Source organism: Cnephaeus nilssonii (assembly GCF_951640355.1).
Source record: "Cnephaeus nilssonii genome assembly, chromosome: 13".
In the NCBI taxonomy this organism is placed as follows: Eukaryota; Metazoa; Chordata; class Mammalia; order Chiroptera; family Vespertilionidae; genus Cnephaeus; species Cnephaeus nilssonii.
This window is the reverse complement of record NC_137084.1, coordinates 30,024,206-30,051,161: the sequence shown is the minus strand read 5'-3', so window position 1 is coordinate 30,051,161 and position 26,956 is coordinate 30,024,206. Positions and strand designations below refer to the sequence as shown.

The following is a 26,956-nucleotide window of genomic DNA, read 5'->3' as shown; positions in this document are numbered from 1 at the left end:
GGTACATGTCCTTAACTGGAATCGAACCTGGGACCCTTGAGTCCGCAGGCCAACGCTCTAGCCACTGAGCCAAACCGGTCAGGGCCATTTTGGCTTTAAATTGTTAATTTTTTAATCTCAAAATGGCTGAATAGGCTCAATTATATAAATGAGTAATTCATCTTTTGTGTAATTTAGCTTGGTTATTCCAACGCTGACCACAATGATGGAGGATCAATTACGTCTCCAGGGGATACAGCACCACTTTAATCATGTGTTCACTTCAATAATTTCGCATTCGTATAATCAACATAAACATCCAAAACTTTCAGAGCAAGTGAGACTGCAGAGGACACAGAAAAAGGTCATTACGTACTATTTTTCCCTACACCCTCACCCTGATGATTCCTCTCCTTATCCACCAGAGAAAGCAGTGGCCATGCTGTAACCGTGGTAAAATTGTTGCTTGGCTGACACACAGACATTCCCAACCCTCTTCAACCTTGCTGCTTTCCACCACAGAAGCTAGAAAACCTAAATATTCACTTGCCCAGTTTCTCTTGCAGTTATGGGAAGTCATGTGGCTCAAATCCAGCTAATAAAGATAAGACAATGGGGCTTCTTGGAAAGCCCTACCTTCCCAGATAAAAGGCAAAGTCCAAAAACTAGCAAAGCCTTTATCTTTGACCCCCTTTTTCTTGCTTGAGATACTAATGGACACATCAAGATTAGAGCCAGCATACTTACCTTGCAACTGTGACTAAAAACCAACATATGGATGATGGTAGAACAGAAAAATGGAGAGCCTGGGTCCTCAGGGAAATCACTGGGCCACAACACTAAACCCAGAAATACTAACCTCCAATAAGGTTAATAACATCATTAATGCTTAAGCCACTATTGGTAAGGTATTCTGTAACTTGCAGCTAAAAACATGTCTATTATCGGCCCTTATAATTATTGCTCATATTACTTTGCCCATTACTTCCTATTCTCCCTTTGCTCAGAGGCTAAAATGGTACTTAGGGTGAGAGCAAAAGTGTAAAAATAAAATTATTTTAAAATTGGTTATGAGACTTGTTCTGCACCATGTTATTCCTGAGTTTATCAAAAGAACTCAGGATTTGAGGGAAGCACATAGAGATAATGACTTTTGCTACAGAGCTAATAACTTTTGCTCTGTTCCCTAAATGGAGTGTACATCAAATTCCTTGTTTTGGAATGAGTTTAGTTTAACAGCAGAGGTTCATGTTGCTCAAAACTCATTTATACTATTTTATTTTCAATCAAATACATTACTTTCTGAGAGAAGATGGAAAAATTACTGAGGGGGTGAAAAATCAGCAATAAATATCATGGTTTCCAAGGACAGGAAAGAATTCAAATGATAGCTCAAAAAAATAAAACAAGAAAGAGCTATGAACATGCTATATAGACAGTAATGCTTAATACTAGTATTACCTATACTAGTATTACCTAATACTCAAGTTTCCATAAAACATAAAGAACTAAAGGGCAGGAGGCACATGTAACAGAGAGCACACAAACATCCTATCTAATAAAAGAGTAATATGCAGATTGACCATCACTCCAACACACAAGATGGCTGCCCCCATGTGGTCAAAGATGGCTGCCCCCATGTGGACACAAGATGGCTGCCACAAGATGGCCAGCAGGGGAGGGCAGTTGGGAGGGACCAGGCCTGCAGGGAAGGGCAGTTAGGGGTTACCAGGCCTGCAGGGGAGGGCAGTTAGGGACAAACAGGCTGGCAGGGTTGCAGTTAGGCATCAATCAGGCTGGCAGGGGAGTGGTTAGGGGGTGATCAGGCTGGCAGGCAGAAGCGGTTAGGGGCAATCAGGAAGGCAGGCAGGCGAGCAGTTGGGAGCCAGCAGTCCTGGATTGTGAGCAGGATGTCCGACTGCCCGTTTAGGCCCAATCCCACCAGGATCCAGCCTAAACAGGCAGTCGGACATCCCTCGAGGGGTCCCAGATTGGAGAGGGTGCAGGCTGGGCTGAGGGACAACCCTCCCACCCCCGTGCACGAATTTCGTGCACCGGGCCTCTAGTATGAATATAAATGTGAGTCATTCATATCAAGAAATTCACCTTTAGACGACTTGAGTCCAGCCTTAGGGCTGAAAGTAATGGATCCAGAGACTCAAACTCTGCAAGAACATGGGTGTAGGACTCCGGTATGACTGGCACAAAAGTCATTTAGCTGGAAAGTTGAAACTATGTTGAGTGATAGGCACAGGATTCCTGAATTAAACCTGTAAAAATATAATTTAAGAAGCTCAGCACTCATTTGACATGCATTTAATGAGTATGTAAACACAGGAAAGAAAGGGACAAGAATCCCTACTCTGGAGGTGTTCAGCCTTTAGGTTGAAAGAAAACATGCATAGGTAACATGCAAACATCAGCTTGTACTGCATCATTTCCTGATTCTAAACCTTCCAGAGTATGTTCAGATTCTCAAGGCCCTCCATAATCCTACCCGACTCATCTAACAGTGTGAGAAGGTAGAATGGACACTGCAGGATTTTTTTTAAAAATATGTTTTTATTAATTTTAGAGAAGGAAGGCAGAGGAAGAGAAGGATAGACACATCAATCAGCTCCTCCTGCATGCCCCCTACTGGGGATCGAGCCTGCAACCCCGGCATGAGCCCTGACCTCGAATCGAACCCCGACCTCCTGGTTCATGGGTCGACACTCAACCACTGAGACACACTGTCTGGCAACATTGCAGGATTTAAGAGGAAAATTGGTCAAGCTCCTCTATGGTAAAATAGCAACCCTAGCTGCATTTAAGTTGTAAATCATCTTCTGTCTTTAAATGTCTCTCATTAAAGGGCAATTTTCCTTATTAAAGGGTAATTTTCAAAAAAGGCCTCTAACTATTAATCCTTATCAGCAAATTTAATGGTTATCAGTCAACAATTCAATAGTGCTTAAAGGAATAGACCTCTGGATCTCTTTCTCCTGCCTATCAGGAGCTCATTAAGTATCTGCTGAATGAATAAATGAATGCACCTACTAAGTAAGTGAGAAGTCAAGTGCAGGTAATTACAGCTTGAGGAGGAATAAGGACTTGAGTAAGAGACCTGATTGGAAGGTAGCAAATGCCAAATACCCAATGAGGACTTTGTAAACTAAAATAAGAGTTCTTAACTGTTCAACAACTCTCAAGTATACAGTTTTGTCAAATTGCATCAATTTCCAAAAAAGGAAATAAATAAAAGTTAAGAAAAGTCTACCCCTTAATTTTAAATTTTCCCAATCCTTTGTTACCTGCCAAATTAAGAATATAAAGCAAATACTTACCCTGGCCCGGTAGCTCAGTTAGTTAGAGCGTCGTCCTGATACGTCAAGGTTGTGGGTTCAATCCCTAGTTAGGGCATATACACGAATCAGTCAATGAATGCATAAATAAGTGGATCAACAAATCAATGTTGCTCGCTCGCTCTCCTTTCCTGTCTCTAAAATCAATGAAAAAAATTTTTAGAGAAATAATTGCTTATACTTGTTTTTTCATTATTTATACTTTCTGTTTTTTCAGAGAAACATAAATTCACTCATTCATTTACTCAACAAATATGTACCTAGCACAAACTACACTAAGTGGCCAGATTATTATGATCTCTGAATGCATAATAATCTGGCCACTCAGTGTATATCCTATATAATAAAAGGCTAATATGCAAATTGTCCCCTTGACCAGGAGTTCGACCAGCAGGCAGGCTGGCCAACTGCCCATGTCCCCTCCCCCTGGCCAGACCCCACCCATGCACGAATTCATGCACCGGGCCTTATATATACACACACACACTGAGTGGCCAGATTATTATGCGTTCAGAGATCATAATAATCTGGCCACTCAGTGTATGTGCCAGGCATTGTTCTAGGTCCCAGGGACAACAAAAGAAGACAAAACAAAGTCTTAACACTCATGGAGTATACCTTCTAGTGACAAAGCACATACAAGCTTAAGATATTTTTATTGCATACACATAATATAGTCTTATTTTCTAGCAATAAGTATCTAGCATATGCTAGTAACACTATTCTTAATACATCTTGACCTCTGCCGGGAGAACAATATTCAAAAAAAATAAAAATCTTTAGGAGTCCTATATGGGCATACTTCAAGATATTTTGGGTTTGGTTCCAGATCACCATAATAAAGTGAGCACAGCAATAAAATGAGTCATAATCTTTTTACTGGTGGAAGGGCTTGTCTTCAATTTGTAAAAAAACGCAACATCTGTGGAGCACAATAAAGCAAAGTGCCATAAAATGAGGTATGTCCATACTTAAAATATTTGAGAATTCCTGACAGAATAAAAATCTTTTTTTTTCCCACTCATTCATTTTATTGAGTACTTAGTAAAATATGAGGCATAGCAGTGGGAACAGGACAAATAAAATACCAGAAATCAATCACTTTAAATTCAAATAGTGGGGGGGAAAAAAGAACAAATCTCTCTCACATACACACGCACATCTCTCACAAGGACAACATAAGCAAAGTGCTATGTTGGAACTTAAAAAAAACAGAGATAATCACGAGTTCAAAGGAACCATGGAAAACTTCCTAAGGGAAGTAGCCCTGGTAGCTGAGTAGGCTTTTATCAGAAGAAAATGGATGAGGGTAGCAGGTTGGGCAGCAATAAGCAAAGATATATAGAATATGTTTGGAGAATATAAGTTTAATCTTTGGTTGAAACACAGGATCCAAGCAATGGAATAATGAAAGATAAAGCTGGAATAGCAATTCAAGCACAAGTTACAAAACACTTTGAATCTCAAACCAAGGAACCTGAACAAATTTTAATTTGGAAGGCAACAAAGGTATTGAAAAATTTGTGTTGGATGATCACATAATTTCTGTGAAGATATGTGAGGATGGATGGTGACGAAGTAAAGATAAGGCTTTTTCAATTACTAAAGAAATCTGCTGGAAAGAAAACAAACTCTTGGCTTTCTGACCAGGCAAAACTCAAAACAGTTTAGGTACTAGCTAAAAGAAAAAAGTCTCTAAAATGAAAGGATCTGGAGATACAAGAAAAAGATAAAACCAAGTACAAGATCCCGAAGAAGGACTGACCATCAAGACCACAGTATCGATCCCTTCTACTTGTAATCTTCAAACTGCGGTTGATAGGCCATTTGGCCTTGATCTCAGTGAAGAGAAAATGTCCTGGAAGTTATGATTTAATGGAGTAAAAAACTATTTTGTTCTTAAGATTTAGTGGAGATAAGGATGGAAAAGAAACAGCATAAGCAGTATCAGTTCTCAAGAGCAGTTGCTGGGTGAGTGTTAAGCCAAATCCAAATTTATACTTTTCTCTCTCCCTAAAATGACTCCTTTCCCTCCACACCTACTTATCCAAATACACCCCGCCTTTCAGGCCCAATATAAGTCCCACTTCCCAAAATTCTCAAGGTGGAAGAAGATTCAAAGAGCATACATATTAGTTGTAACCTGGACCTCTGGACATTTTCAGCACTGGAAAAGGAATGCTTCCTCTCTTGAAGCTGCCCATTCTACTTCTCTAGCTCTCAGTATTATAAGGTCTTTTTTTTAAATATTGGGTTGAAACTTGATCACTTATAGCATTTACTAAGTATTCCTAACTGTGGATTCTATAGTTTATGGGAATAAGTTTATTCCTTCCAAAACAACCCTTCAGTATTTGAAAAGTGTTAACAGGTCTTCTAAATATTTAACATTCGCAGCTTTCCAATCATTTCTTATATGACAATTTCCCAGTTCTTCTCTGTTCTGGTCAACCTTCTACACAGGCACTTTAGTTTACCTGAAAATGTGTTGCCTAGAACTGAACATAATACTCCTTTAGTTAAGATAACAGAATAGAGTAGAAACACTAACCTATTTGATCTCGACACTAAGTTTATATCTTACTACCTAAAATAGCATCAGATGTGTTTTTAAAATTGCCATACCACACTTTGATTCAACAGAGCAAGTAGTCAACTACAACTCAAAGAAATTTTCACATAAAATGGTCAGTACCTACCTAGACAGAGAATTGAGCTCAAATTGAAAGCTGCTATTAATCAAATGTGACAATGGATATAAAAAGTACCTAGAGCCCTGATTGGTTTGGCTCGGTGGATAGAGCGTCCGCCTGTGGACTCAAGGGTTCCGGTTCCGGTTTCCGGCACATCCCCATTGGGGGGTGTGCAGGAGGCAGCTGATTGATGTTTCTAACTCTCTATCCCTCTCCCTTACTCTCTGTAAAAACTCAATAAAGTATATATATATATATATATTAAAGTACCTAGAAATTTAAAAGCTCTGTACAAACAAGAACAGTAGAATGTTCATAATTGTTAAAGCTGGATTATGTGAACATGAGGGTTCATTAAATTATCCTATTTTTATCTGTGTGTGAAATTTTCCATAAGTTTTTTTTTAAAGCTCTATATAAACCTTCAACAGCTACCCTTCTTACAGAAACTATGATCTTATCCCTATTTCTCCAGCTTCATCTTCCATCTTATCCTCTCTCCTCTTCTCCAACTACACAAAGCTATCTTTTGTTCCTCTTTCACTCTGCAAACTTCCTGTGCCTCCAGAATTTTAATATAGGCTGTTTCTTGAACCTCCCTCCATCTAACAAAATCCTATCTTCCTGGAAACTTAAGTTTAAATATTTCTTCTGTTAAGTCTGTCGCACCTCCAGCCTAGCAAAAAAAAACTAAGCAAACAGAAGGGGGTCATAAATGCTTACCAAAGTTAACGAAACAGATTCTTGAGGGGTTTGCTAGCCCAAGGTCACAGAGGTCTTAAAAGGTAGAGCTGAGACTAGCATCCACTTCTCCTGAGTCCAAAATCTAATCACCTTTCCATTTTGCTACAATCGAGTAGTAGGATCAAGAAAAAGTTTTCTCATCACCCTAGTACTGTATTCACTTTGCTAATGAACCAGCGTTTGCAGCTCACACCAAATCCAAATCACAGCATTCTCTTTTTCGCATGGCAGAGGAGGCAAAAGAGAAGAAAGAAAGCAAACGTTCAAGTTATGATGTGAAGGGAAAGTAGGAGATTGGGTCTTCCCACCAAAGAAGTAATAACCAGAGAACTCTTCACCGCAGACAGCAATGGCGACTCACTCAATTATGCCTCGTACCCACGGGGGAGACAGTCCCTACAAGAAAACCTCCCCGCCTAGCGGAACTACTAACTAGAACAGCTAAACTCTAACACTGTCTTCATATCTTAAGGGGCGGAGCCTCGGTAACCAATTCCCAAATCCAAGTCTCAGCCCTGCACCACTATCTCCAGGACAGCAGCCCCCGATTTGCAGCGGTTCACACCGTCCCTCCGGGCTGGGCGCCGGACACTCACCAAACACTTAAGAGGCACACTGCAGCGGGTCTCTCCTGTCGCCCCGCCCCTCACTCCTCCCCGCCCAGGCTTACGTCATCGCGGAGCGTCGCGGACTCGGGGACAGCGCAGTTAACGGTACTTCCTCGTCACGTGACGGGCTACGCCCCTGCTTCCGCGTGGTCCCTCCCCCTCAGGCCGCCATCGCAATTACGCTCTCTGCGGCCTGCAGTTAGTGGGCCGCTGCTGGCCGAAGAGAAAGCGCCGACCGGGACCGGAGCAACTCTAGGCCAAAGGGGTGAGCCAGCCAGGATCCCGGGACCCTTCACCGCTGGAAGCCGGCGAGAGAAAATGAAACAGGCGGGTTTCGGCGGGGGAGGGAGGGAACCAGCGGAAGGTGTCATGGCGGCCGTGCTCTGGGGTCACGTGCTCCGCAGGCCCGCCTTTGGCACTTCCGGTCACGTGCCCTCAGAGTTCTCGCAGCCAGCGATGGAGGCGAGACCCCCCAGTAACAGAGGCGGTGGCGGAGGCTGCGGCGGCTACTGGGTTTCGGACTCTTCCGGGCAGCGTCGCTAAGAAACGCAGCGGAACTCGGCCGGACCCATCCCACTTTCTCACTCCCTGCCCAGGGCCGCAGCTCCCACCTGGTAAGTTTAGACCAAAGAATGGGAATGGGTGGGTAGGTGAGTTGCTGACAGGCCTGGGGGCCGCTGGACGGCGCGGATTCTGCCCCTTTTTCCTGTGTCCCTGTCGCAGTCCCCACAACTCCCACGCCTGCATTCCGGGCAGCCCGTTATTATCCTGAAGCGGGGAAGAAGCGACCCTTAACATACTTGCCTACAGGAAGCCCACCCCTCTACTGAGAGCAGGGACCAGAAGATTCACCCAAAGCCGGGACCGGACGGCTCCTGAGAATGAAGGACGTGGAGGCCTCCCTCGCCAGGGAGCCCTTCCCGTTAGGAAATGAGCTGTTAAGTCTTTCGGTTTCTGTAAGAGAAAAAGCTTTCACCTCAGTGCCTGCCACACTGTGCTTCGCCTGTCAATCCTACCGCTTTTAAAACTTGAACTCGTGTGCCAGTCCACACACCCCTCCCAGTTTTGGACTGTGCCCGATTTGATCATCTTAAAAATAGACCACCAACACATGGGAATATAAAATTATTGACTAAAGAACGTTTATCCGATTGACTCTCAAACATCCGTTTTAGGGCCTGTGAAATGGGGAAGGGGAGAGAGATTTTTAAAGATTAACCCTTTCCCCATTAGAAGATCCAATTTTAAAACATACAAAAGCATAGTGCTTTGACTCCAAAAAGAAGTGGAATAATTCCTCCCCATGAAATCTTACCAGGAATCCTAATATATAAAGCAAAGTTAAAACTAGAACAAATAAAATGTCACAGCTGGAGGGAAGATACCCTGTAGTATCAGGCCTATGGCTTACAGAAAGACTGGGCTCTAGAGAGAACTTGTACCTTTTAGCAGACCTAAATCCCTCATTTGGAAAGGAGGAGGAGGTAATTTGGGGCCAGTAAACCTGTTCTGCTACCCTCAGTAAGCCAACATTTAGCATTGCAACAGATCGAAGGGTAATACTGAGTCTCTCCTAGGTAGTATTAAGTACATATGGTAGTACAAATGTAAAAAAAGAATCCATGCAAATGTAAAGACAGCTTTTTAAAAATACTAGGGAGATTGTTGCAAAGAGACAAGACTCGGTTAAAAGCAGTGAACCAAATGATCAGCTCCAGTCAGTTATGACTGCTTCCTGTGTGCACTGCCCTGGAGACATGTCTTCACCTACTGGTCTGTCTGTCCACCTTTTAGCCCTGTTTTTCTGTGCTGCTGGTTTTTTCCCCTACCATTGGAACGTTGCCTAGTGTGCCTTCTGCTTTCCTAGCATTCTGACCACTTTTTATCTCAGAGATACTGCTGCAAGAGGCATCTTGTGTACCCTTCCTCCTTCCTCTTTCCTCCCACCACTGGCAGCGTCAAGCATCCAATAGACCCTCATTTCCCCACTTTGATTGCCAACTGATTGTTCTCTCGACGTTGGTATTGTACTCTTGCATGCAGTATTTATGAGTTAATATGAGCATGTCTTTCTGTCTTGCATTTCTCTAGCATTTTCTCTTCCTCTCCTTGTACAAGTGCTCAGTCTTAAAATTGCTACATTAGTTATTCCCTCTTAATATTTGCTTTATGTGTGTAACTATCCTTAAAACAATACATTTAGGTTATTCTTTACATGCTTCTAAGGTCTTATTCCCTGTAATACTGAGTTGTTTAAAAAAACTTGGATTGCCTAATGGCAAACAGCATTCCAAATCTCCATTTTGTATGCAGCAGGTATAGCAGCTCTTTTTTTTTTTTTTTTAATATATTTTATTGATTTCTTACAGAGAGGAAGGGAGAGGGATAGAGAGCTAGAAACATCGATGAGAGAGAAACATCGACCAGCTGCCTCTTGCACACCCCCCACCGGGGATGTGCCCGCAACCAAGGTACATGCCCTTGACCGGAATCGAACCTGGGACCTTTCAGTCCGCAGGCCGACGCTCTAGCCGAGCCAAACCGGCTTTGGCTATAGCAGCTCTTTTAGAGGGTGATAAGGAGTTTATATTTCACTTGTTACCTTTTTTTTTTTTTTTGCCCCATTTACCTCTGCTATTGGAAAAGGGGATGTAGGTAATGGAAATGTAGAGATGCAGTAATTTAAAGATGTCTGCTGAATATTTTCAATTTCTTCCTATTCCTGTTTCCTTATAAGCCAGTTATTGGAATCTATGAAGAATGGTCCTCTGATTTGTGAGAAGAAAGTAATAGTGCTTCCTGGAATTTAGCCGCAGATGTATCTGCAAAGGTTTCTTGTGTCTTACCAAGATTGTATCCTTTTAATTACAAAGATCTTAAATAGGTATCATAAATATTTATTAAACTCTTCCTATAGGCTGCTGGGTGCTTGTATTGCACTGAACACAATACAGTAGTCTCTGCCCTTCTTTATGAAGCTTGAATTGTGTCAAGGGGAGATCAACATTAAAAGAATTACTTCAAAAATTAATTATAGTTGTGATAAGTGATATAAAGAAAAGAATAGGAGACCTTGCCTAATAACTTAGAGTAGGAAAAAAATGAGTAAAAGTTAGTTAATGGGAAGGAAGGAGAATGCAAAGGCTCAGTGCAAGGCATATACATTTAGCTTGAGGCAAGTAAATATTTCACTGAAAATGAATTAATGCCTTTACTGAAGGATATTGCTATTTAAAGAAATCTCATGGCAGATTATTTCATAAAGTAAATCTTTTAAGTAAAATCAGATCTTCATCAAGCCAATTTGTTTAAATGTAACTACAATATTTCTCATAAATGAAATATTCTTTGGCTCTTATAGAACTCTACTGGAAAGTTTTTGCTACTCAAGGAACTACCTTCAAGAAAAGTATAGAAGTCAGAAGTTACTGTAGGATACCCCTACTGGTTCTATTAAACTTCCTAAAATTGGTCATAGTACAATTAAAGTTGCTACAGATAACCAGGAAAATTTGACAAGCAAACTTTATTCTCAAAGTTCCCCCTAAGTGGATTTTCATATAAATGGTTTTACATGCTTTATACCGGGTGGAGCAAAAGTTTGTTTACAGTTGTGAGTATGAAAAAGTTCATTATTATATTATTTATTATTATATTAATTTACATACGAACAACTGCAAAACTACTTTTGTCCCACGCTGTACATAGAAGCTATGTTTTTCCCAATTGATTTAAATAGCTAATAAAGTAAATTCTATTCATCTAATTTTTCCTCCACTTCAGTTTCTCTATCTTAACTCATCTTTTTACCTTCCATCTCAGAAAAATTTTTTTACGCCAAAGCTAACACTTATGTGTGCCTGTAACCCAGTTAACTGGAGACTTGCTCTATCAACTGTTCTTGCTCACTGCTTTTCCTCCATATATGAACATACTTAAAATTATCTTATAGTTATCTGCTTATCCTCCCTTCCCATCTTTCTCAGATTTTAATTCATACTTCCTAAAATTCGATTAGTGTGGTATACAGTCTAATTTTACATAGTTTATTAAAATGTTGATACTTACGTGTTTATTAAAATGAATATTAGAAAATGAATATTATTTAATGGTTCCATAGATGTTATAAATTTTCCTTTATGGATTAAATTTTTAAAGCTAAATAAAATAATTGATACACATATGTTACAGAAATTGAAAATTGTTTTAATTCTTACCTATTCTAAGACACCTAACACTTTTCCATGTTTTCTTAATAAACATACATTTGATAGGGATACACTCACAAAGACATTTTTTTTCTGCAAAGATATTTTTAAAAACTACTTTTCTCATTACAAAATATATATTTATTGTAAAAATCCAGAAAACAAAAGGTATGTTCAGATCTTCTGTAATCCTGTCACTGTAGGTAACCACTATTAAATTGGGTATATATCCATTCCTCCAATTCTAAATGTTCACAAAATAGCATAGTGGAACTCCAAGGTCAGTCTGACCCAGATTGAAACCCAGTTCTGCTACTCCTTGATGTATTGGGAAAGTACCTTGATATCTCAGACCCAGTTTCCTTTATCCACAGAATGGAACTAATAATAGAACCTGTCTCAGGATTGTTAACTGGGAACTGAATGAGATAAAACCTATAAAGAATTTAGTCTAATACCTGGACATATTATTAAGAATTCAATAAAGCTTCTCTTGTTTGCTCAGGGCAAATTATGACACCTAGACATGTTCGCTTCTCAAAAATTATACTTTAAACTTTCCCTCCAGAGCTGGAAGAAGTAAATGCTTTAAAATTATATTTTAAATTGTTCCTTTGGGAATGAAAACTATTCGTAACTTTAGAAATGGCATATATGTGGCATTTTTCATCACTATCAATCATGGGATCTTTCCTTAGAGTCCTTTTTGGCCTCATATCCAGACATTCACACTCAAGCCTCTAGCATTTGGGTTGGGCATTTAAGATTCCCAGGATTTAGAAGAAAGGTCGGAGGGCACCAGGCTGTTTCCTAGGTAACAAATTAGCCATATATACAAATGACTCTCCAAGATATGGAGAGCATTTGAAGACATTTGATTGATAAAAGATGGGGAAAGTAGCATCTGAAGTATTAAGTATTAAATTTTCAGTTTTGGGTTGTGGCACATTGCTCTCATGGTGGCTGAGGAGAAGGACTCAGCTCTTTTGAGGATTACAGAGCAGCAGCTCAAGCTTCTCTAACAAGGAGGAAAACAACCAGCTGGAGGAGACCAGTCCCAGGGCCCTGGATCCTGCAAAGGCAGTGGGTGGTTGTGGGAACAAGACAGAGAAGTGGCTACCAGGACCCGTAAGCTATTTTGGAGCATGACTGGCCCAGCCTTTCTCTACAGTCTGATCAACAGACTAGGAGAGGCAGTGTCAAGACACCTGAGAAGCCTCCAAAGCAATTCAAAATGTGGAAATCAAACTGCACCACCTTTGGAGACACACTACTGAGAGGAAACCTCCCCACCCAGAGCTGGATATGGCAATAAAATGGTCTAACATATATGACAGTGGTTCTCAACCTTTCTGATGCCACGACCCTTCAATACAGTTCCTCATGTTGTGGTGACCCCCAACCATAAAATTATTTTCATTGCTACTTCATAACTGTAATTTTGCTACTGTTAATGAATTGTGATGTAAATATCTGTGTTTTCCGATGGTCTTAGGCTCTACAGCAGCGGTTCTCAACTTGTGGGTCGCGACCCACAGGTTGAGAACCGCCAGCAGGGTCGCCTAAGACCATCAGAAAACAGATATTTACATTACGATTTAGTTATGAAGTAGCAACGAAAATAATTTTTTTTAAACTTATTTTATTGATTTTTTTTACAGAGAGGAAAAGAGAAGGATAGAGAGTTAGAAACATCAATGAGAGAGAATCATCGATTCAGCTGCCTCCTACACACTCCCTACCGGGGATGTGCCTGCAACCAAGGTTCATGCCCCTGACTGGATTCGAACCTGGGACCCTTCAGTCCGCAGGCCAACGCTCTATCCACTGAGCCAAACCGGTTAGGACTGTTGTTCCACTTATTTATGCATTCATTGACTGCTTCTTATATGTGCCTTGACTAGGGCTCAAACCCAAAACCTTGGCATACGTGGACAATGCTCTAACCAACTGAGCTACCCAGCCAGGGCCACCATGTGATGTTTTAATAGTAGGTAATACCATTTAGGGAGTGATTCCTGTGTTCCAGGTGCATACATTATCTCTGTTCCTCAAACAGCCTAGTAAAGCAAGTGTTAGTAGCTTCATTTCATAAGGAGAGATTAACTTACCCAAGGTATCATAGCTAGTGAGTAGTGAACTTGGAATTTAACTCAGGACAATTGAACTACAAAACCACCTATCCAACAATCAAAATTTGGGAACTACAATGGCATCTCTTCCAGGTACTCTACTGTGGTACTCAGTGGAGATTCCTCTCCTCGCCTGATTACTTGTCTTACTGTACTAATTATGTATTCCTTTATTGTGAAAACCCACTGTTTGCTCAAGATAAGGATCTTCTACAAAGAGATACCAAATGTAGCAAATAAAAATACACAAAATCCAGTTAAGTTTGAATTTTAGATAGACAACAAATAATGATTTAATAAATGCAATATTTGGGAAATAGTTGCGCTAAAAATTGGTTTATCTGAAAATAAAATTTACCTGAGCATCTTATATTGTATCTGATAACACTATTTCTCTATGCTTTCTCTTCACAGCTGCTATTTTAATACTTTTTATATAGTAATAATCAAGAAAACAGGATTGTAGTCAGGAAGATAATCTTTGATTTGACTATTACAGTCCAAAATACAGTGCCATTATCTGTAACATTTTGAATATTAAAAAGTAGAAAAAATTTTTGACTCAGTTTTACTTTTTTCAAGCATACTGGAAGAAACCTAGACCAAGAATTAGGAAATGTGCATGTGGTTTCAGCTCTGGAAGTGGTTCTGGAATAGTCACAGAAAGCCTGTGGCCCTTAGTTGTTTCAGTTGAAACAATTTGAACTAAATATTTATTAGACCCCTGTGTAATTCTGAAGTTCTACAATTCTAAATATAGATTACATAAAAGACTTCATATTTGTAGTCAAATCATACATTTTAAGAGTTTAAGAATATAACTGGGAAAAATAAAAATAATTTGAAAATACTCTGATTAGCATTTGTGGGAATGGTTTAAAAACTGCCAAATATTTTAAACTTACGTAAATTCACACCTATGGTATGAAAAAAATGGAATTTGATTTTAAGGAATAATGCCATATAATTGTATTTTCAACTTTGAATGAGAGAAGAGATTTTTCCCCCTTCATTATTAGTTTAGGTTTTAGATTTGGAAGGGACTTCAGAAGTCAATAAATCAGATCATAACTGAAATGTGAACTCTTTTTGTCTCCATTAGCACCTTCTAGCCATCATGGCAACTTCATCTGAAGAAGTCTTGCTCATTGTAAAGAAGGTGCGTCAAAAGAAGCAGGATGGAGCTCTATACCTCATGGCAGAAAGAATTGCTTGGGCACCTGAAGGCAAAGATAGATTTACCATCAGCCATATGTATGGAGATATTAAATGTAAGTCATATTTGTTAGTAATTTTAGAAGATTGCTTATAAAAATCTTTGTGGGTTTTTTATTTTAATGTCCAAAAAAATCAGCCACATAAAAATAATTACAAGTGGGATTACTGAATATATATTAGTCTATAAACTGCCTTTTGCACTTAATAGAGTGTGTATATATGTAAAACGTTACCTATGTAAATCTACCGCGTGTAAAGATATCTATGTATATCTTTTTTTTAAAATATATTTTTATTGATTTCAGAGAGGAAGGGAATCAAGCCCATAATCCGGGCATGTGCTCTGACCGGGAATCGAACCGTAACCACCTGGTTCATAGGTCAATGCTCAAACTCTGAGCTACGCTGATTGGGCTATCTATACCTTCTCTTAAGCATTGCATAATAATCCACCAAATGGTTGTACAATTATGTATTTAACCAGTCCTTTGTTGAAGGACATTTAGGAGGTTTCCAGAATTTGTTGTTGCAAATAGTTTGTATAGATCTGTGTACTAAACACCTTTGTGGGGTTGTATGTATGATGTATGGGATACATCTCTGCACTGGCTTTACTGATTCAAATGGTTCATGCACTTAAAATGTTGATAGATGATACCAGATTGCCCATTAATAAAATTGTATCATTTAAGCAAGTTGTCTAATTAATTTTTAGTTATGTGGCTATTGTCTGTTGAGAAGATATTCAATTTTATACTGACTATAGATGAAATACAGAGCACATTATTTCTATATTCTTTTTCTCTTTCCAAATTAGCAAGAATAACTTTGAAATATTACCCAAAAGTTTTGGTACTCTATGGCTCAATAGTAATTAGGTTTAAAAACACCAAGCGACGCCCTGGCTGGCTTGGCTCAGTGGATGGAGCGTCGGCCTGCGGACTGCGGGGTCCCGGGTTCAATTCCAGCCAGGGGCACATGCCTGGGTTGTGGGCTCGATCCCCAGTGGGGGTCATGCGGGAGGCAGCCAGTCAATGATTCTCTCTCATCATTGATGTCTCTATCTCTCTCTCCTTCTCCCTTCCTCTCTGAAATCAATAAAGAAATAAATTTAAAAAAAACAAACAAGCGAATCCTGAGATTGAGGACCTTTACTCTGAAAGGGAGTTCTGCAATTTACCTAGCTAAAGATCTTGAATAAGAGTGACTGAGCCAAACAGGTTAGGGCAGCACCACTCTTTGAGAATACAAGTTCTCCATTATGTAGGTATATTTTGACATTCCCAGTCCCAATTTATTATGAAAATCTTCAAAGTTATAGAAAATTTTAAAGAATGGTACAACATATACTATATAACATATCCCACCTAAATAGGACAGTTATTGCCCTAGCCAGATTGGCTCAGTGGATAGAGCCTGCAGACTGAAGGGTAGGGAGTTGCAGGCTTGATCCTGTATCTGCGTATGAGAGGCAACCAATCGATGTGTCTCTTTCACATCGCTCTTTCTCTGTCTCTCCCCCTCCCTTCCACTCTCTCTCAAAATCAATGGGGGGAAAAATAAAAATCAATGGAAAAATATCCTCGGATGAGGATTAACAAAAAAAGTACTGTTATTAGTTTGCCATATTTGCATTATTGTTTATGTATACTTTGACTGCTTATAATATTATCACACCACCAAAATTTTAATATTCAGACCACTTTATATTTCACCTATTGTCCCAGTAATGTTTTTAGAATTGTGATTTTTTTAAACCAATATTCAAACTAGATTCATGTATATAGTTATAGCTTTTATATTTATATATATACATAGATATAAACACACACATACATATTTTCCTATATTATTGATTTCAGGGAAGAGGGATGAGAAATAGAAACATCAAAAATGAGAGAATGAATCATTGATTGGCTCTCTCCTGCACACTCCCCACTGGGGATCGAGCCCACAATCCAAGCATGTGCCCTGACCAGGAATTGAACCATGACCTCCTGGTTCCTAGGTCCACACTCAACCACACTGGCTGGGTGGTAATTGTAGTTCTTTAGTCTCTTCTCTGAGTATAGGGTTGTAGAATATCACATATTATGATTATGCCTAATTGTCTTAACTTGTAAGTGGTTGTGGTTACTTCCTATTCTGTCATCTCAGAAAGCCTGTTGTGTCAGGTTGTCCTGCTTTGATCACTTGGTTAAAGTGGTGACACCAAATCTCTCAAATGTAAAATTTCATATCTTCCTTTGCAACTAGTAAGTAAACCATGGGTTGTGTTTTGGAATTTTTTGAATCATGACAAATTATCCTATCTAATAAAGAGGGGATATGCTAATTAATAGTCACGCCCTCAAAGATGGCGGCACCCAGTCCCCTCAGCCCTGCTGGGGTGGCAGGCACGCAGCACGGCTGGGCCCTCCCCGAGGCAGGTCCGGCCGCTCTGCGCGTCTGCCTCTGGAGTCCCCCAGTCCCCTCAGCCCCCCAGCCACCCAGGGCCAGCCCGAGGCTCAGGCAAGCCTCGGATGTTGGCTGCCCAGCCGCCCAGGGCCAGCCCAAGGCGCAGGCAAGCCTCAGATAGTGGCTGCCCAGCCGCCCAGGGCCGCCCAAGGCTCAGGTAACCAGGGCCAACAGAGGCAGCAGCAGAGGTGTGATGGGGCATTGCCTTCCCCTGATTGCCAGGTTGCCTCCCACCCCTGAGGGCTCCCAGACTGTGAGAGCGGGCAGGCCAGGCTGAGGGACCCCCTGCTCCAGTGCCTGAATTTTCATGCACTGGGCCTCTAGTTTTTATTAATGATAATATTGATTGGAGGTAGCTGTTCAGGGTGGATTTGGGACTCCTATTGACTGTTTAGGAAGTTTTAAAGATATCTGCCCCAGTTGAATGGAACTAAAAGCTCTTTAGTATCTAGAGGTGGAAGTGCCACACAAAAGGAATACTAAAGGAGGAAGCAGAGTGTTAGCAGTGAATTTGTTGAACTGTACTCTGGATTATTTGAGTAGAGTGCATTTCTGCTAAGTAAGTAACCTGTTGTATGGCAGTTTCCACAATGTGTGTGTCATCTAATTAACCTCATATTTCCTTTTAGGCCAGAAAATCAGTCCAGAAGGAAAAGCTAAAATTCAGCTTCAGCTGGTTCTGCACGCAGGGGACACAACTAACTTCCATTTTTCCAATGAAAGCACAGCAGTCAAAGAGCGAGATGCAGTGAAAGACCTTCTTCAGCAGCTGCTGCCCAAATTCAAGAGGAAAGCTAATAAAGAACTTGAAGAGAAAAACAGGTGAAGGAGGGAAAGAATAGCCTTTTGAAAAACTAGGTTCTCTCCAGTCTCATAGAGTAATAGCTTGCTATTTATCATCCCTTGTACTTTGATAGTATAATATAGGAAAATATAGCTGTGGTATTTTTTTTATATATTTTATTGATTTTTTACAGAGAGGAAGGGAGAGGTATAGAGAGTTAGAAACATACATGATAGAGAAACATCGATCAGCTGCCTCCTGCACACCCCCAACTGGGGATGTGCCCACAACCAAGGTACATGCCCTTGACCGGAATTGAACCTGGGACCCTTCAGTCCACAGGCTGACGCTCTATCCTCTGAGCCAAACTGTTTAGGGCAAGCTGTGGTATCTTTACCTCTGTGTGTGTGTGGGGGGGGTTTGTTTGTTGTTGTTGTTTTCAACTTTAGCTTCTTACTAGCTGTTTAGCTATGGGCAAATGAGAATGTATAAACTCAGATGTTAATTAACTGCCTAAAGCCTAACATCTGATTAGGAACAGAACTGAGATTCAAAGGTGCTAAGATTCCTTAATTTCTTTTCTCAGATCTCTTCACAGAAAAGATACTAAATCATTAGAAGTGTGTTTGTAAATAAGAAACCTGAAGGAAATCATACTGTTAAAAAGTTGATTTTGTGATATCATTACTATGTCAGTACAGTTTTGATAATATTATTATACTTAAAATCCTTTTATTCTTGGGGGAAAAAAAGTTGAGAAAGCATGTAAAATGATGAGAATTTCTGATAAGATGAATTCCATCACCAGTATCTTTCAGCCATCTGTGCTATGACTCCAAGTGCTTATCACCATGGAAAATCTTAAGCATGCCTCCTCTTCTTCATTCGCCTTTATTTGTAAAAAAGAATACAGTGCAATACAAATACGGATACAATGACCTTTGTATTGCTGGGATATAGAAATGAATAAGACCATATCCATGCCCTCAAAGAGTTTTAGTCTTTGCTTCAAACTTCCATTTATCTACACTTTATTTGTCCCTCCAAAAATGTGGGGTAGTTTTGGTTTTCTGTTTGATTTTGTTTTGTTTTTGCTTTTAATTACTAACAAATGAACTAAATGGCCTGCTGCTGCTCAATCATCACAAAATGAAAGTTGTGTGTTTCAGTATTTTGTGTTAAAGTCATTAAAATGTTACCTAAATGGTGTTTTGTTCTAGAAAGTTCAGTATATTCAATATGTTCTATCCCCAGAATGCTGCAAGAAGATCCTGTTTTGTTTCAGCTTTATAAAGACCTTGTTGTGAGTCAAGTGATCAGTGCTGAGGAATTCTGGGCCAATCGTTTAAATGTGAACTCAACAGAAAGTTCTTCCACATCCAATCATAAGCAGGATGTTGGCATTTCTGCAGCATTTCTGGTATGTGACCTTCTAGATTTCTGAAAAGGAGGGGGCGGAGGTTAAGGAAAACCCTGATTGTGTGTTAACAATGCCATTTCTTTGATAAATTTTAATATTTTCTTGTAAATTCATGGGCATTTCCATATTCATGGTATTCTAAAATATTTTTAAATACATACAGTATTTTTTAAATTTGTATTTTTGCTATTTTTCTTGGTTTCTGGACTTGACCCTAACATGCTGGGAATCAAATGGACTTTTAAAAAAGAATCTTTTAGCAATTGGACTAATATTTATTTCCCCTAGTAATTTTAAATTTAGGGCTTTCTGATAACTTTTTTATGGTTGCTATATTTTACTTACAATAAAAGTTAAATGTGTAATGATTATCATAGTATAGAAAAAGTAAGGGTTGCAAAATGCATCTTAGAGAAAAATTGGGAGTACCTTACCTGTAGAATTAGAAAATGTCTCTCCTCTGGTGGAACCAAAGCAGTATTTACACATTTAACAAAAATTTGAGTATACATTAGGCATCTTTCTGTGTGCTTAGTATTTAATTAATAAGGCCTTTTTTTAAATAAACCAGTCAGATAATATTTGCTTATTTAGTAAGTAAAATATGTTATAGTTTTGGTAACTGTAGAAGTTTATGATAAAGCTCCCATACCTATCTGTTTTTGGCCACACATAAACATGCCTGTTTGACCATGTAGGATTTTCAAGGAAGCAGATTTTATAGGTCACTAAGATTATATGAAACCAGGCCAGGCTTCTTTGTCTCTCTGCAAAAGTAAAGGTGAGGGATTCCCTTTGCCTCTGTAATTCATTCAGAAACTCTGTTTTTCCACCTTTGTCCAGTGACTGCTGTGTGTTTAACATCTTTCCCCACTATTTTAATGAATATATATTCATTATTTTAGGCTGATGTCCGGCCCCAAACAGATGGATGTAATGGTCTGAGATATAATTTAACCTCTGATATTATTGAGTCCATATTTAGGACCTATCCCGCAGGTAAGACGAATCACTTCTTTCAGATAGCTAAAATATTTATTTGTATGAATACAGTAATATTTCAATGAAAAACAAAAAGTTTACTTTTTATTCCTGATCAAGTACAACAAAATATGTGAAGTACTGTACCTAGTTCCTGACAGTGGTAGATATTAAAGTTTTTAGTATATAGTGTATTGTCATCAATTCATTGGTATGACGACTTTCCCATTCTTTCCATCAGTAGCTCTTAAACTTGATTTATCTTTAACCATACCTGAGCAGATGACATCCTCCAGGGGCATCAATAAATGAGTCTTTAGAGCACTAACTCAAATCATCCTTTATGCTTCCTCCAGAGTGACCTTTCTAACTTAGAAATCCTTTCCCTTGCAGAAACCATCCTAATAGGATCACCCCAGCCCTGATGACTTATGATGTGCAGCCAAAGTTGAGATCCGCTGCTTTAGTCATTTTTAACCAACCAGTGCTCTCTTAAGCCATATACTGTTCTTCTCACTTTCTCATTCCTGCACCTTTAGTCTTTAGGAAACATACCTCTCCCACAAGACTCAGCTCAAGCCCTAACCGGTTTGGCTCAGTGGATAGAGCGTCAGCCTGCGGACTCAAGGGTCCCAGGTTCAATTCTGGTCAAGGGCATGTACCTTGGTTGCGGGCACATCCCCAGTAGGAGGTGTGCAGGAGGCAGCTGATCGATGTTTCTCTCTCATCAATGTTTCTGACTCTCTATCCCTCTCTCTTCCTCTCTGTAAAAAAAATCAATAAAATATATATTAAAAAAAAAAAAAAGACTCAGCTCAAGCATTTCCTCATTACCACCTCTGACTTCTTCGGGCAGATATGAGCCCCCTCCCCTTCTGTAGGGCCAGTGTCTGCCTCAGAGTTATCACATTGTAATGTCATTATTTGCATATCTTTCTGATAACATAATGGTGTGCCAGACAACATTCTAAAGCCTCTATGTATATTGACACATTTATTTATCGCAAATACCTTATGAAATAGGTACTATTATTAAAACTTGTCAAATCTCCTGGTACAAAATAAGGTTTTGTTTATAATTATTAAAATTCATAAAGGTAGTACCTCATCTTATCTCTCAAGTTATATTTCATGTTTATAATTAGATTATTATATACAGAATATATAGTTGAAGTTTTATAATCTAGTTTTTGCTATTTATATTTCAACTAATTTGAGGTTTTAAGAAATGGATATGCAGCATGTAACTGTTATGGTTTTTCTTCCACAGTAAAAATGAAATATGTAGAAAATGTTCCCCACAGCATGACAGAAAAGGAATTCTGGACACGTTTTTTTCAGTCCCATTATTTTCACAGGGACCGGCTGAATACAGGGTCAAAGGACCTGTTTGCAGAATGTGCCAAAATAGATGAAAAAGGTAATTGTTTACCCCTGACCCACTCTCTCGTTTATTTTGCTGTTCTCTACTTATTAGTGATGTTAATAATGAATTTTTTAATTTCTGAAAAAGGTAAGATTTGATCGACTTTTTATTTCATTTATTTTCTAGGGTTAAAAACAATGGTTTCCTTAGGAGTGAAAAACCCACTACTTGATTTGACAGCTTTGGAAGATAAACCATTAGATGAGGTAAGTTATAGCAAAAGGATTTATGAGAGAACACAGTCTTTTCCTTGTCTTCAGTATTTTTATAATTCTAAAATTGCCTTAAGAGAGGATGTTTTACTTGTGAGACTGTAAATCAAACAAAATACTGTTATCTTGATACTTATCAGAAGTGCTTTTTGGTAGTACTGTTGACTATTAAAATTGCTTGTAAAACAAATTCCTGTATGAGTTGCTAAAACTTTTTAAAAGAATTTTCTAGCTCTCCCATCAACAATTCTCTAGGTAATAATGAAAGCTTAACATATTGATGAGTCTGGCTTTATGCTCTAGCTAACAGTCTCTATTAATGTGGATAAATCTTAATAGACAAGGGAAAGGTAAGCTTTTGCTGATTGCCCATTATTTACCCACCATGAACTCACTCATGATCCTTACCCACACTATCCCCAATATGTTTCAACAGGCACACTTTCAAATATGAGCTACCTACCTTAGCATCATAACTCTAGATTTGCTTACTTATCCAGTCATAGAAAATGAGGTTATATCTTCTAGTCAAACCTATCTATCTATATCTTATGGAGTAAGAGGAAACTCCTTCTCACACTCTTATATTTTAATTTTCTTGCCCATTTTTTTGCTCCTTTTCTGCTGGCCATATACACATGCTCCCACCTACCTATCTTTTTTTTTTTTTCCTAACTTTTCCTCTAATTTTAAGTTAGTGTATTTACTCACCAAGTGAGAAGACCAATGTTAAAAGTTTGTCCTATAGTCTAAATTACATATTAATAGAATATAATTTTTGGTACGCATGTGAGTCTTTTCCATAATGAAATTAAGCTTTCTCTTGGTGATTCTTAGCACTCAGACACTTCCTTGGTGATTCTCAACATTTAGGGCTTTTTTTTTTTTTTTTTTTAATAAAAAGATGGTATATTTTTACATGCATATGTGTAACCTTCTTCTTCACTTTGCCTATTACCAATATCAGTCTAAACTAAATATACCATCATTGTTAAGTTCATATACTTTAAAACCAAATTAGCACCTGGCTGTGGTGACTCAATGGATTGAACGTTGTCCCATGGACCAGGTTTCGGGCTCAATCCCCAGTCTGGTGTGTGCAAGAGCCAGCCTATCAGTGATTTTTCTGTCATCATTGATGTTTCTCTCTCTCTCCCTCTCCCTTCCCTTCCACTCTGAAATAAATAAAAATATTTTTTAAAAAATAAAGAAAGAAATGTTGGTTGATTCCTTTTTTCTTTGGTGCCTCTTCTTCCCCTGTCATCCTCTAGTTGTTACTGTCCCAGGATATTGTCTTTGGGCCTCCTCCTGAATACATTCTCTACATGCCTTTGCTTGAAATACGAAATATGTAATGATGAGCCCTAACCGGTTTGGCTCAGTGGATAGAGCGTCGGCCTGTGGACTGAAAGGTCCCAAGTTCGATTCCGGTCAAGGGCATGTACCTTGGTTGCGGGCACATCCCCAGTAGGAGTTGTGCAGGAGGCAGCTGATCGATGTTTCTCTCTCATCGATGTTTCTAACTCTCTATCCGTCTCCCTTCCTCTCTGTAAAAAATAAATAAAATATAAAAATAAATAAATATGTAATGATGAATCCCAAATAGCACACTGGTCTGTCAATCCCCGAACTCCAAAATCATATATCCTACTGACTACTTGATATCTTCACTTAGATAGTTCACAGACATCTCAATGTAACATGTCCAAAATGGTACTTTGGATTCTTATCATCATAAAGGATTTCTTCCTGGGTCTTTCCTATCTCAGTTAAAGAACATACCATGGACTCACTTGCTCAAGCCAAAACCTAAGGGTCTCCTTGATCCCCCTCCCTCCCATCCTTTATCTTCAACATTCATTTTGTGTTAACAAGTCCTCCACAATACATCTCTAATCTGTCTACATCTCTTGACCTCCACAGATACTTACGCCCTCTTGCTGTAGACTACCACCATCTCTGGCTTTCATTGCTTGCATTGGCCTTTTAATTGATCTTCCTAATTCCACTTTTGTTGTCATAGATCATTCTCTCCTAGGAGTAAAAGTTATAAATCAATTCATTATGTTCCACTATGTAAAACTCTTCAATTTCTTTTTATTGAACATAGAATAAAATCAAAACTCCTACAAGACCCTTCTTGATTTGGCCTCTACCTCCTACTTCTCAATTTGGACTAGTTCCTCATTCATGCTCCAGACATAATGACCTTCAGATCTGTCCCAAGCTTTTTCTACCCCAGAGTCTTTACACCTGCTGTCTTTCTTCCTGTTCTTCTACCTAACTAGCTTCCACCCATCTTTCAGATATCTATTCTAATGTCACTTTTCCAGAGAGACTTTTTCTAACCTCCCTATGTAAAATAGCTCCTCTTCCCAATCCAGTTGCTACATTATCGCACCCTCTTTTTTTGTTTATAACATTTGTCTCCAAATACCCATTTTACAGAGCTAGCCGAGGCTTAACATTGGAAAAGTGATGAAGTCAGAATTTCATTTCATTGCTATGCTTTTTTCACTGTATTTTGTTACTTAATATTTTGCTAACTCCAAAATTTCTCTTTAAAAGTGAAAGCTCAAGTTAAGATTTTTTTGTTGATGGTAAATGAGTTAGTGGTATTTCTTAATTTTTATGTGTATATTGTCACTTACTTTTAAATGTTGACCTATAAATATTTAGTAGTGTTCAGAATTAATAAACTCCCATCATACAGAAATTTTTTTTCAGCTAAACATGTCTTGTAACAGATAAGAAAATTAGAACTATATTTTGATTTTTAATCTACTAAATTGTTTCTTGTAGGGCTATGGCATATCTTCTGTGCCATCTACTTCTAATTCTAAATCCATAAAGGAAAATAGTAATGCTGCCATCATCAAGAGATTTAACCATCACAGTGCCATGGTCCTAGCAGCAGGTCTCAGGAAACAGTTAAGTATACATGCAAGGTGCAGTGGCTGAGCTTTCCAAGATAGTCAAAATGAGTTGTGTTTTTGTTCTGTGATTTTTAACATCAATTTCTTTTTCTTGTTTTTAGAGAAGCACAAAATGAACAAAATGGTGAGCCCAGCAGCATTGATGGAAATTCCAGAGATGCAGACTGCTTTCAGCCAGCAGTCAAAAGGGTATGGGTAAAAAGTTGGGAACGTGTAGGGCTCAGGTTTCTCCAGATACCTTATGTATAACTGCTAGTACTTTATGTTGACACTTGATTATATCAAATGACTTAGTTCTTCTAACCAACACGTTAAGCATTTGGCTTAAATTGAAGAACTTTTTAAATTTGGCTTGCCAGCCAGCTTTCCATGGACTCAAGTCTGTTAACTATTTTTATTGTTTGTGTTTTCTCATGCACATACTGACATATAGTTCTATTTTCTGGGAAAGAGTATTCAACAAAGGCAGTGTAAGAGAAAGAAAAACTGAAGGTTTATGTATAATGTTTTTAAAAGATAGGATTTGGCCCTCACATTAAACCTGGCATTTCAAGACTAAATATGTCTTCTTATTAAGTATTGACAGTTACTACTTGCATATTCCTTCTTTCCTTGCAACTTTACCAGGTGACTCTATTCCTCTGTTTTTGTTTGCTTGCTTGTCTTTTTTTTTTTTATCCTCATCAAAGAATATGTTTTGATTTTAGAGAGAAAGAGAGAGAGAAATATCAATGTGGGAGATAAACATCAATTGGTTTCCTCCTGTATGCTCCCAACCAGGGATCAAACCTGCAACCTTTTGGTGTGTGGAACACTCTAACCAACTGATCCACCCTGCTAGGGATATTACTCTGTGTGTGTTCTTAAGTTTCTCCCTCCCCAGTTACAAAAATAAATTACAATAAAGCTTTCTTATAGGGCAATAGGTATTGAAATTTTAAAAGTTTATGTCCTTAATTCTACTTCTGGACATTTATTTTTTAAAAATAAAGGTGTGCAAAGATTTAGTTACAAATGCTCATTATAACATTACTAGAGGCCCAATGTACTAAATTCGTGCAAGAGTAGGCCTTCCTTCCCCCCGGCTGCTGGCACCTGCTTCCCTCTGGCACCCAGAACCCGGGCTTCCCTCACAGCCCCAGCTTCGTCTGGAAAAACGTCCGGTCTAATTAGCATATTACACTTTTATTATAGATAACAGAGAAAATGGCAAACATCCTAATATCTGTGGTACATCCATATAATGAAGATCACTGCAGTCGTTACAGACTTTAAATGGTTTAATGATATATTGAATTAAAAATAGTTAATATATGCCATAACAGTAGTTCACTTTATAAAACATTAAATTCAAAAAGCTTTTGAGTTGCCTAAAATATTAGATGGTGGGAAACAAAATGAATAAGACAGTTCTTGTATTCAGAGAGTTTAGTGTCTGTAGGTAAGCCAAACGTCAAAAAAATAATTACAAAACAAAATTTAAAGTATACTAGTTGTGTTATTTACAATAGGAACCAAAGAGAATATAAAATGAATGAATGAATAGAGTAGAATAGTTCACAAAGTAGATTGTATACGATAATTTCACGTGGGAAAAAGAAGTTTATGGACTTGAAAAAGTCCTTTAAAAGAGCATGCTAAATGGTAATCTTTCTGTAAAGGGGTTGTGGTTGAGTCTTATACTATATTTAATATATTTTGATAATATGTTTGTACAGGTATTTGAACCTTTAAAATTAAAGCCATTAGGAAATTTTTTCTAAACTAAGAAAAGTGAAACTAAAATGTAAGTTATAGGTATTAAAGAAGAAATC

General features: G+C 38.6%; 2 protein-coding genes across 12 annotated transcripts in view; one reads left to right on the top strand and one right to left on the bottom strand.

The window, feature by feature from the left end:
* The window catches only part of HPS5 (HPS5 biogenesis of lysosomal organelles complex 2 subunit 2), a 42,126-nt gene extending 32,587 nt beyond the window's left edge, over positions 1-9,539 (bottom strand). For 2 of the 11 annotated variants that reach the window (XM_079788299.1, XM_079788301.1), the window contains exons 1-3: positions 7,357-7,421; positions 3,306-3,460; positions 2,086-2,249 (exon numbers count right to left, since the gene is read on the bottom strand). In XM_079788299.1, the coding sequence (XP_079644425.1) occupies positions 2,086-2,193 (108 nt within the window). In that variant the 5' untranslated portion in view covers positions 2,194-2,249; positions 3,306-3,460; positions 7,357-7,421. The other 9 variants (XM_079788306.1, XM_079788307.1, XM_079788302.1 and 6 more) reach the window with 9 other exon arrangements.
* Positions 7,848-26,956, top strand: part of GTF2H1 (general transcription factor IIH subunit 1) — a 31,353-nt gene continuing 12,244 nt past the window's right edge. The window contains exons 1-9 of the mRNA XM_079788318.1: positions 7,848-7,982; positions 14,811-14,979; positions 18,013-18,205; positions 19,422-19,587; positions 20,493-20,586; positions 21,839-21,988; positions 22,121-22,200; positions 25,009-25,136; positions 25,244-25,331. Coding sequence (XP_079644444.1) covers positions 14,826-14,979; positions 18,013-18,205; positions 19,422-19,587; positions 20,493-20,586; positions 21,839-21,988; positions 22,121-22,200; positions 25,009-25,136; positions 25,244-25,331 — 1,053 coding nt within the window. The 5' untranslated portion in view covers positions 7,848-7,982; positions 14,811-14,825. The remainder of the gene's footprint in view (positions 7,983-14,810; positions 14,980-18,012; positions 18,206-19,421; positions 19,588-20,492; positions 20,587-21,838; positions 21,989-22,120; positions 22,201-25,008; positions 25,137-25,243; positions 25,332-26,956) is intronic.